This window comes from Necator americanus, chromosome X (assembly GCF_031761385.1).
Source record: "Necator americanus strain Aroian chromosome X, whole genome shotgun sequence".
Taxonomy (NCBI): domain Eukaryota; kingdom Metazoa; phylum Nematoda; class Chromadorea; order Rhabditida; family Ancylostomatidae; genus Necator; species Necator americanus.
The window spans coordinates 6,021,396-6,033,986 of NC_087376.1; the positions used below are offsets into that span (position 1 = coordinate 6,021,396).

Sequence of the window (12,591 nt, forward strand, 5' to 3'; positions counted from 1 at the left end):
ATATAGTTTCTGTTTCGTGTAGTCTACGAACATACGACTATGGCGGAATTTCTGTTGAGCGTACGCAATTGCACAAAGAGCTATTGAGAATTAACTGTTTGATTTTTGTCGTCATTATTCAGAAAAACCTCTGCCTAGCTATTGGTGCATTATTTTTAATTTATCCGCATTTTACTCTCGAGAATTCCTGACAGTTGTGCATTTGCGGACATAATCGTTTTTTCTTCTTTTTTTCAGCTGCTAGCGATGCACTTAACATGTCTACTGGTGTTCATCACTATTTCAATTGGTGTTCTTGGCGATCAAGATGATCAAGGTATGAGCTTGACAGTACGGTACTCATCCAGAGATATTCTTCCAAATCTGTACTATTAATATTGTATATTGTCTATTTTTCGAATGTTTTGGGGACCATTTTATCATTGCTCATATTTCTTCGAAAATTTGTTCACAGTTCTACAGCAAACAGAAGAGGAAAGAGAATTTGCAAAAATATTGAGCTAATTATAGTTGGAGTATGCGTTGGAATCTACATTTATAACGCTGCTGGAGAAAATTTCCAGGAGAACCAGGATATGCTTTAATGACATTAAGTTTTTGTTTGAGTTTTTTTTTTCTTATGTAAGATGGAATTCATCCACCTCATAAAAGAAATTTCCTTCCTTTTGAACACTTATATTTCGACCAAAGATTTCATTTTTTCTGTGCAATGTTAGCGTGCAGCATTTCTGCTCGTAAATTTAATCGCTCTTCTCGAATTCCATTGAGTGAAAGCTATGAGTGTCCTCGAAGGAAGTTCCAAATTGAAGCAAATGAATAGAACATGGCAGAGAAAAAATTAAAGCGTTATGAGCAGTAAATGTTCTTCTCCACTGAAATTTTCATTAACGATACACGGAATTACGGTCAATGTTCCACTGAGGAACTCTAAAAGTTTCCTCTAAAACGAGTACTGACGGCATGTCAATATCTATCTATGTATGAGATTCATGTCACTACTCCGCAATTCCGTCCGAATGGAATTTATCGCAAGTGCCGAGTTATTGAAGCCCCTCGGGAGCGACACATTTTAGGCGGACTTCACCATAAAGATCCAACGAAAAAGTGAAAAGTAAAGAGCTGGAGAGTGGAAGTGTTAATCTGCAATGAAAGTGATGAAATAAATTTATAACTCTTTTTTTTCTGAGGGGAAAAAAATCTGTGTGAGATCACCTCATTCATTTACTGATCGCTTTCTTCGTTTCGTATTTAGATCGTCCACGAGTTGCTTGGGTACCGATTGAAACTCGAAATATTAGTGAAGTAGTCGGTAAAGCATTGGAGGGAAGTGAGGAACGACTTGTGAGAATAGGAAAAATGCTATCGGTGAGTACTTTTCCGTATTATTTCTTGCTTCCTCGATTTTTTATAGCACTAACCTATTTACTCCGTACGTATGTAAATCCCTTGTGGAACATGTATAATATTGGATTTTCCACATCTGAAACTAACTAATTCAGCAAATCCACAATATTCTACAGTATTATTTAAAAGTTATGTTTTAAAAAGTATTTTTAGAATTTTTAGAATTTCTTCGGCTTTTTTTAGAACTATGTATTAATTACAATTAATATTTCTTGAGGAAGAAGGATCTCTGGAATGTTCATAGTACTAATTCTTTGTCGTTTGGATTTTATAATTCGTTGAAATAGTAGAGATATCTTGCGAAAGCGTAACGATCGGATCGAATTTCGTAGTTATCATAAAGCTGAAAACTAACACCTCCCACGATAACATCAATTGCAGGTTTACAATAAAACGAGAACTGTTAGGAAATCCTGAGTCTTTTCACGACTAAATTTAATCGAATTTTTTTCCGAGAGATTAGCGCCAAAACGTAGTTGCACTCTAAACCTAGTGATAATAGGAGTCTTGAAGAAAATCACTACCTCTCTTCCACCATAGTCATTTTTTCCTCATTGCTTGAGGCGCTTTTGTTCAGCATTGAACTAGTAATCGGAGTCAATGGTAGTGTGGAATTCGATGTTTTATGGAGTCGTATTATTTAGCAAATCATTAACGAACAGGTCCCTAATAAACTCAAAGCTAAACTTTTCTTTGAAAATGAAACACAGTTTATTCGCTGAAAAAAATTCCTATTTGGTATGGAACGAAATGATCAAGAATGTTTCAAGTCCTTACCACCTTATCAATTCCTTTACAGTTATGTTAAGTCAAATTATAATCTACTAACCTTTTCCACACCAGAACAATCGTTCCATGAATCCTCCAATTTACAGTCCTAAAGGCCACTTTTTTCTTTAGGGAAACTGAAAACGTTATCTGCTCGAAATCGCAAGAAAAAAAGGAAAAAGCTGTGTCAGCAATATTTGCAACAATAACAGGAGCCTTGTTTTTATGCCCTCGGGCGGTGAACATTGCCACCTGCTCACTTGTACTGGGGCACTATCTATGTAGAAGAGATTTTTTTTTCTTAAATTGAAACAGCTGGGTTATGTCGAAGGCTAGAGAAAAAGATTCTCAAAAAAAAAGCAAGCTAGCAAGTGTGCTCACCTTTCATGCATAAGAAATTTGCTCAGGACTTCGCTCGCCTGGATTTATTGGAGTAAACTACGGCCTACTCGACTAAGGTCCTCTCTAAAAATTGGAAAAAGCGCCTTATTGTGGCAAAATTCGAATCATACATGCGAAAGTCGGACCCGGTGCTCCGACCTCTTTCACTGGTTGCCGTAGGGACCCCTTCTTTTTTGTACGGTTGGCGAAGGGATCCTCACCATTTATGCTGCACCCCAGCTAGACCCCCTTCACTTGAGGAGGGTCCGGCTCCTCTCTAGCGCACCTATGATTCGAATCTTTTCTCTTTGTACGTTTTTTAGCGGCGTGTGGAAAAAAAATTTGGCTGAAATTCTGCTAATTGTAATGACGATGAGGAAAAGATGAAAAAGGTGCACTTGTGAAAAGTGCTCAGTGGTGCTTGTTGCACGATGTGATCCTCTCGTTCCTTTCCGCAATGTACCACTACGTGCATGCACGTACCAAGCGCGTGAGCAGTGAAACGATGACACGAGCAACAGTTTTCGGAAGATCTTGATGCGGTTTTTCAACGGCTTCTAATCCTAATGCAATTTGAAACATTTCTCCGGTTACCCATATGCAACAAGAGAAAAATGCTACGCATTTTTTCTTCAGGCGGCTGCCTTTAATCAAGGATAACCGCTCGCTAATCTTGCTTAGCTCTGGAAAAAGATACCTTTAAAGCAAATGGCATCCAGTATTGACTAAAGAAAATTGCATATGTTGATTGGATATAAACTATTATTATTAGTAATTAGTATTCAAAAATTATTTTAAATAGTAATTACTTCTTATATTGAGCGAGGGGTTCGGCAAATTAGCCCTTTAAATTCCTTTCAACTTTCTGAAGGATTGTAGAAATTTCGGTTTACCTTCCACGAAAAGCAATGTAAAATACTCAATCGGCGTAGAATACATAGTGTTCTAAAAAAAGCTTTTTTTAATGGCATGAGGGAGGTGAAAGGGAAACAGCTGCGCAGCTAGGTGTCCCCTCAACGATTTCTTAATGTTTCCGAAAAATATTATTTGGATTGGATCAAAAACCAGATATTATTTTAAGTTTTTGTATTAATAAACATAAACACGAACATATGAGAGTGATTTCATAAAATGAAATTGTCCTTTAATTTGTAAGAAGTTATACTTATCTATTTTCATTATATACTAATTTCAATTGTAAAAGTCCGCGCATTTATGAAAAAAAAAATTAGATGTTACGTTGTATTTACAGCTTTTGTAGATGTTTGCGTGTTATTATTTTTTTTTATCGTACTAAATTGTTGTTGTTTATTAGTAACTACGAAGCACAGCGGAGCTTTCAGGACTAGCTTAACATTGCAGAAAACAATCGTACAAGTGGTTTGACGTATATAATTTACAAAAGTTTTAATCAAAAATTCTGACCCTTATTTTTAGGATTCCTACGATAAAATGGCTCGTGACACTGAAGAAGGTCAAGCGAAAATTCGGCAACTAGAAGAAGGCAATAATTCTTCTATAAATTTCAATCCAACTTCTACAGTGATTTTGTGTTTTTTGAGCCTTGGTATTATTTATTTGTAAGCGTAATTGCGTGTATTATCTTATTGTCAAAAACCGTTGCCTTTATTCGAAAGTCTTCGTTATCCAGAATGTCCTTGCCCTGCCTCTATTTTCACGTATCTGTCTCGAAAATTCTTTTTTCTCTCTTTTTTTTTTGTTTTCTCTCTAGTACAACTAATTGAAGTTTTCTTTTTTATTGTCCCAGTGTTCCTGGTATTCCTATCCAAACGAGTCATATTATGTCGTGATTAATGAGCTAAAAATATGTCACTTTTAATAAGTAACGCATATTTTGTGTGTTCATGTGTAGTACGCTTATGATTGCAGTTATTCTCGAACAGTTGTATTTTCAAGTATTTTTCTTTTGTAAATGATTATGATATTGTCTTCTCTTTTGTTTTTTCGTCCTGCCACTGCATTTACATCATTATATAACTACCACAACAGTTCACATAATATTCTTCATATTTTTATTTGTTAATGGTGTGCTTCTTCCAACAAAGTTAAGTGTTTAACACAAAGTGCAGAGCAGATTCTAAGAAAGCAAAAATCCTTACCTCTTCATTTATTCCCATCCTGGATGTCCGGCTAACGCCAGAGTTTCAGACTTCTTGTAGTGGTCCCTTCGGTCGCTTTCAGTGTTCACTCACAAAAACTTAAAATAATTCGCTTCCTGAAAAATTTCTACCACAGAATCATAGCTGTTGTTGTTCCTAACAACGGTTCTTCCACTCTTTTCAGAAATATGAGAATTGTTGAAAGATTTTGTGGTCTTCTTACTGTAGGCGTCATTACTACACTTTAAGAATATTCAACCTTGACTTTACATTTCTACATTTCTTTTTTTTTTCTTCGATACCCGCTACAGAATCGATCCTTCACTCTCAACAGTTATAGTAGAATTTACTTTTTTATAGTTATGAGTAATTTCGTGACACACACGAGCAAACAAACAAACAAACAAACACTTACATACTAAGGCGGATATTACATAGTATGTCTTCATCACTCACTGGAATCATTAAAGTACGTTCATCCTAGTAACTTAGTATCCTAGTAATTAAGAAAGAAAAATTTCGCAAAAATAGGGTTGAAGTTTTCAACCTTTGCAGTATTTCTTCCGAATCATTCTTCTAGCTTACTCAAAGCTCTGAACTAGGTTTTTCACTTTGTTCCTATTTTTGTTATTTATATTATATTATATTGTCATATTGTTTCATAGAATTCATCATAGACAGAAATTTCTATGATGAATTCTCTGGAACATATGACTGAATCTGAATTCTACTATGACGCCTTTCATACACGTTTATAAAGTTGTTTACATAGTTCACATAGTCGAGAGGTATTCACTCCTGGAATTTATTTCAGGGTCTTTGTTGTGGATCCAAAATGGGTCCAGCGATTTTCGAACTAATGTTTCAGAGATGTGAGCCAATATATGGATTCTGATATCAAACTGACAATGATTGAGGAATGAAAGGAAGGAATGAGGCAAAATGTTAACATAACACACGGATTATCCGAGTTCTTCTTCCGCCAATGCAAAGTTCTATTCATTTTTATGACGGAATTTAGCGACAGACACACTAAACCCATAATTATACAGTATGATAGTAAATATACTTGTCAGAAGTCCCCACAAAAAATTTCCCTTCAGAACGATGCGGGAAAAAATGTGTCGTCCCTTAAGGAATTACTAAATGAAGTTGTAAATAAACATATTTAAGCATCTTCTGCCACTAGTCATCTGACCTCCTGTTGATCTTTGATTTGTTTTAGAAACACCTGTATTTCATTATTTTATTCTTATTTTTTTTTATTTTATTGCCTATTATTTATTGTTTTATTTTACTATTTCATTTTTATTTTACTTTTTTCTATTTTTCCAAATTCATGTGCGAAAGCTCCCAGCTCCCTTTCGTTTCCTTAAAGACATAAAAAACATCACAATTTTCTTCAGATAATTTTGTAAAGAAATGTGACTTGACAGTGAACGAAGCAAACAAGTCCCGCCCATTTTGGCAACAACATTGTCCTGTCCAAGTTACAGATTGGTCCTACCACTCACTGTAACAGAATCGGCAAGTAATCTTTTTCCCTGGCTGATTCCTGATGTTATAAGGACAATGCAATCAGGCAGAAGATTGTTCAGTGACCGATCATCAACTTTCTTCTTCACGTCATCGCTTTTCATCCTTCGTATTGTTTTCTGAGAAAGGTACCAAATATATCGTTTATTAGCTATTACTCTATACTGCTGAAATAGGCTACGTCCTTTTCAAAACTATTCTTTTTTTTTTTTGAAAGTATCTTTTCATTTTCCTTTTTCGTTCTCTTCATGTGAGAGGACGCGTATGACCTTGTAGTAGAATTTTCAAGTACTTGTTCCTGACGTTGCTATATAACTCACAATTGATCTCCATGTGCTGACTGTATTGATAAGCCAATACTTCTGCAATCGCTTCTGTCCCAGCCAAGCCAAGGGGATCTTCTTCGAGTCGATAAACATGAGATCCAGCAGATTCTAGTACTCTTGCGATGAAGCATTAAGCATCGTGATAACCCTTTCCAGAAGCCACTCATTTCTTAGGAACTATCCATCCTTCTTTTGCCCTGAGCAATTGAGTTCTACGCGATATTAAATGCACTACAAGAAGGCTGCGGACGCGATGCTCAGAGTTCTTCACGATGTCCTTTAAAGAAAAGTTTCATGCACTTTGTGTCCCTCGCGAAAGGAATGGCTACTGGGCGACTCACGGGGTCGGGACAGTTTGAAGGCATAACACCAAGAATCTGGAGTGGTACGTATTTCCGGTGGAGTATTCGTATACGGGATCGTAGACTATTGAGAGAATGGTGATTCCGTCCATTTCTTCCTAATTGCCGTAGAAAACGGCCCGGAAGATACGGGTTCGAGCGTCCCAGCGCACTATTTTCCACAAGGAGTTCGATAGGAGCGCACCAGCCTTGCGCACGCGCGCATCTTCTGGGCTGTTTTTTTACAGCAATTAGGAAGAAATGGACGGAATCACACCCCTCTCCATAGTCTCCCATCCCGTGTACAAGTATTCCACCTGAAATCCGCACCACCTCAGATTCGTGGGGTGACGCCTTTAAAGCTGGCAGCTCGAGCAAATCGACGAACAATGGAAGCAAAGTTGATCCCCCTTTTGCAATTTCAAGCAATACCACTTCATTTCTCTCCTTAAAATTTTCTTCTCTGTCAAAACATCGCCAATATTCCGTTTATTCACTGAGTGAAACTCTTCGCTAAGTGACTATCAAACCACGAAGTAGATAGGACGACTTTTGGAACGATGGGGCGATTTTCATGTATGGAAATGGTTGTCATGACAAATTTTGTAGTCTCCTCACAAATTCGTTTCATAGCAGAACGTGGATCCCGATATGAACTATTTCGGATGTTCTTCTGATGACAATCTTTGCGCCATCAGCAATGACCTTGTACTAGGTATAATCTTCTCTGCAGAACTTCTCCACATCTATATATGTAGAGCGTTTTGGCTTCCATTTCTTTCTAAAATAGGAGACTTCCAAGATAAGTTATGAGGATAAAGTGCACAGCGTTGATCAACCCTTATAGGGATGCTCCTATACGTTCAACTTTACCTGGGAACCATTTGAGGTTTACGAACGTGTAACTGGCCTGTACAATGACTTGATGGGACTAGCCAATGTATCAAATCAGTGTTTTTATAATCCCAGACAAGTTTGGTACCAATTTGTCCACTCCGAAGGGATGAAACGCTTGGCTGGCACTAGGGCGGACTCGAACCTCCGATCGTTAGTGCAGCCACAGCGACACTTTCTTACCTACTGCGCTACATCCGCCCCAGTTACGGACATAAACGGCGAAGATAGTAAAAACTGGGCTTGATCCACATTTTCTCAGAACTGTACTCTTGCCATACTAAAGTTCAATTTTTTATGTCCCAGGGAACAGCTCATCTCCAGCTTCATAGAGAGCTTCCATTGATCGATTTCTTCTTATTATTCCGTCAATCCGGAAACGTTTTGCCCAACTTCTTGGATCGTATCATCACTCCTTTAACAGTCGCCTGTGGCGCAAATGTATGCAGGTTGCTTCTATAGACCGTCATCATAGTCCGTTATGTTTTTCCCAACCTGAATGACCTTTGCAACCGTGTCTTTTCAAGCGCGACCCTACCAGACCTTTTCTAAAGGGTCAGGAGCACTTCGTTATTAATGTGAGCGGGGAGAAGACCTATGAACAGCAACCTGAGCTTCAGCCTCCTGGATGATGCTAGGTGGTCTACTTGGTGATTCACTGCTTGAAGTGAAGTGAACAGAGCCAAAACTTTTTCTTCGGAGGCGACCCTAATCGCCTCTCTTGCACCTTGCAGTCATCTGATTGCAAGTTTTTATTGAGAGTGACGTGCAGAATTCAATGTGTATGAGCGCAAACACATCCACGAATGCATCTCACCCGAAAACTATGAGTCAATCCTGACAGTAATCACAGTGAATTCGTCCAATGAACCAGCTTCTTCCTCAAGGCACAGCATAGAAGCGCTTTTGGTCGTCTTTTTAAACTTTCTGTCTGCACTTTCTGCCACAAGGTCTCGTGACTGACTGGTTCGGATAGTTTTAACAGTGTGAAAGATCCGTGTAGAGATAATAATAATGACAAACCAAGAGCACGACATTCAGGGAATAATCGGAGAGAGGTAAAAGGAATAAAATTGTTGGGTGTTGAGAGAAGAGAAATGAATTGCCTTTTAACGTCAACGTTTTTTATCCACAATTGGAAGTAGATTCCGACAGGTAGAAATGTAACAGATAATACTTCCACGAAACGGATGACTTCTTGCTTATCGACTCTCCATATGGAGAAATTTAAGTGGTAGCAGCTTCGTACATATATTTCCTACCGATTTATTTATTTATTTGTTTATTTATTTATTTATTTATTTATTTTATGTACATATTTACATCACATATCATTTCTCAACCATGACATTCATCCCTCCGGGGTCGATAAATTGGTACCAGACCTGTCTGGGAGGATAAAAAAAAACACTGAATTGATTATCGGGTAGACCCGCAAGTTATTGTATGGTCTAGCACACGTTCCGAAACCTCAACGATTACGATTTTCAGAAAAATCCGCTCGCGCATCCCAACTGAATTAATACACCTGAGAGTTTATCCTTTATTCTTCTATTCTATGTGTTAATATGTTACCAGTAGTGCTATTACTATCTCGCAGAAATACAATTTAATGTAGATTATTATTTCCTACGTGTAAAAATCTAAACACTTCCCAAAAAGGCTTCGTGATCAGCCAGTATTAGTTTCAGGAAGATCTTAACCTGTTTTTTTCCTCTCTATCGGCGGGGAATTCCTGTGTAGAATATTAAATTGCAAAAGTAAAGAATGAAAACGCTTTTTTGTCGTTCAGTTTCCGAAGTGCAGGATGGGAGATGGAAACCCCTTCGGATAGAAACATGTTTACCCACTATGTGCCGAAATGGTGGCCATTGTTGTCGTTAGTCGTAAACATCGCGAAAAGCTGGAAAGAAGCAAAAATATGCTTCGAAAGAGTTTCTGCTAGAAATTTGAATTTCCCGCCGCTCGGAGAGTTTGCTTGCTGTTTCTTCCTGCATGTTGTCTCATTTAATTCCCTTCATGTTATGTTTTTATGAGCCACCACTATTCACATAGGGAGAGGGTCTATTTTCTCTCATTCTGTTGCAAATGAATCATCTTTTTCTGATTTCGACTGACGGCTTCTGTGAGCGAATTCCCCTTTTTGAATGTCTTATAACGAAATTACGTTAATCGCTCACACTTAAACCGTTAGGCCTCACAACCTAATTCTATTGCATAGCATACAGTCGCTTAACGTCTAAACTGCACTCAGCAAAAAAATAAATTCTAGCTACTTTGAATTTTTGGACCTTAATAGCAAAAAAAAAATTCCAGCTACTTTGAACTTTTGGACCTTAATAGCAAAAACAAAAATCCAGTTACTTTGAACTTTTGGACCTAGATAGCAAAAAAAAATTCCAGCTACTTTGAACTTTTGGACCTTGATAGCAAAAAAAAATTCCAGCTACTTTGAACTTTTGAACCTTAATTTATCGGTGCTGCCGTGTTTGTTCGGGTTTTTCACACGACCAGCCTTGCTACACCATCAATTACGCGTACCGTTCGACCTTCGATGAGTGAGTTCCCGTCACATACCAGGATCCCCGTCCTATAATCTTCTATGTGCAAGTCCGTGAGTATTCCCCAGTCACAGCGCCCTTACATCGATATCGTACGGAATATTGTTGAAAAATCGTGTTTTTTTTTTGTCTCTTCCAGTGGTTCTAGACAACATGTGAGAATTACTTACTTTAGTCATTTTAATTTTCTTTTGTTTGTCATTTCTCATAAATTAATATTCTACATAATACATTTACTAATATTTGCTGCCAACCATTTCTACACGCACTCACGATCCGGCCATTCTCACGCCATTAACTTCAATGGAGTCGATGTTTGACTGTGCCAAATACAAACATGCACTTGCGCAAAACACACTGTTTCCGGAATCCGTGAAAAGTTTTGCACTTTGACCAACCTTACTCGCAAGACCTACCATCGAGTAGATCATATCTGATCTCACGCATTGCCAATCGATCGCCGGTTCGCCTCGTCGACCTTCGTGAGGGTGGGCGCATTCTTAATCGACCTTTATGCGGAGAATCGGCTGACACAAACGCTGCTGTTTTCGCCACAATGCGTATGTGCCTAATTTATTATATTTTACTGCATAGTAGCTTTAGGTAATCCCTCCAATCCTGTGCATTTTCCTCTTTTTTTAAACTGAAATCATAGACCACAATTGATCTCACGCCAACTCAATGGAATCGTTACTGCTTAATTTTAAGTAAAATTCACTGATTAATTGGTGGTTTGGCGATTTTAGAATAGCACCAGCTTGATTGTTTCATTGTACAATATTGTTATAACGTTATTTACGAGTTTTAAGGTAAATTGTCGGAAATAACTATCTAACTTTTTAGTAACTAATAACTTATTAGCTGTTGTCAAAGTCAAAGAGCAATATTTCTTCTTAATGAAGAGAATTCTAACGCATTACTGGAATCAATCCAAAACTTAGATACTGGAATCACTTTCTATATTCAAGCAGAACTTCCAGAATCCATAGTTAGCTAAACCTATTTCATGTTTATCACATCCCATGTAAATAAGCAAGCTGATGGCCGTTCTAGGAGTTCTTTGTGCCCTTCTCGTTAGCCATTCCAGTTGATGTAAAAGTTAAAATTGATCAATTTTAGGCGAATTTTTGACTGTTTTACTTCGTAGATTAATTAATACGGGACCAGACTGCTTCCTACTGATATAATCTACAAATTTTTGTAACGGCAGTAACTAATGAATTCACGGTGTTCTCTGTGTGGATTTCTCGGAATTCCGAGTAATTCGCCAGCGATGTCATGTGATGTGGTGTTTTCCGTTCTCTTTTGCATATGTTCACAGTAGCAAAGGAAGTGTCATTGCTATCGTTCATCAATCGTGAAGACTATGAAAGAGTGAGAAAAAGAAAAAAACTCCGAGATATCAAAACAATGACGCGAGACTTATCATCGAACACATCACATAACAAAATCTCCGCATAGAGCTACCCCGTCAGTCAGCTGGACTACAGCCATGCGATGAAGTCGGCCGATGAGGACGGTGGTCGGTCCTGTGCTGAAATCTTCGCATAAACTATAAGCAACTATCTCACGATCATGAATTTGCATATACGGGGAGGCAGTCGCGACGGAGCGACACACGCGATTCACGTACCGTGGCCAGTCACAACTGGTTCTCGTCATTTGATTGCTACGTGAAATCGATATTTGCCTCGTTTTCCTTATTCGACACTGAATATTGTACTAATATCCTGAGACTTTCCCTTTTCCTCTTCTTTTTCTTACAAATTTTTTTCTTCCTTTTTTCCTCGAGAAATTCTGCTCTCAGTCTGTACAAAGAAGGCTGCACCTAATTGCCACCAATTATCGTTCCGTCGTCTTTTTTTTCTATCGTTTCACTCGTATTCAGGATGGAAGACGTAGAAAAAATTCCAACAAAAAACGGAATTAGCAGCTGTTTTGGTCAATCCATACAACAGATCCTAGAATAGTATAGTGACGCTACAAACGCATATGCGTCATTTTGACTGCAGCTTACTCATGAAAATACAGCTAGGAATAGCGTGTTGTCGTGTTTCTTCACTGATCATAATTACAAATCAATATAGTTAATATATTTTGCATTAATCTAGCTAATGTTCATTGATTTTTCGCACCATCGTAGTGATCTTTAATGCGATTACATGATGTGACAGCGGCAGAGTAGAGCGTATAGTTGCGCGCCAGCACAGTCTGACTGTCCGCCCCACCATCCTACCTCATTGACGGGTCCTGAACAGAT

At 38.0% G+C, this 12,591-nt stretch overlaps 1 protein-coding gene across 1 annotated transcript; it reads left to right on the forward strand.

Annotated features, from left to right (window-relative positions):
• Positions 1-246: 246 nt before the first annotated feature.
• Positions 247-4,137, forward strand: RB195_021597 (uncharacterized protein; the record flags this gene model as incomplete). Its single annotated transcript, XM_013435076.2, has 3 exons — positions 247-316; positions 1,253-1,365; positions 3,991-4,137. The coding sequence occupies 3 exons, from the start codon at positions 247-249 to the stop codon at positions 4,135-4,137; spliced, it is 330 nt and encodes a 109-aa protein (XP_013290530.2).
• Between the last annotated feature and the right edge of the window lie 8,454 nt (positions 4,138-12,591).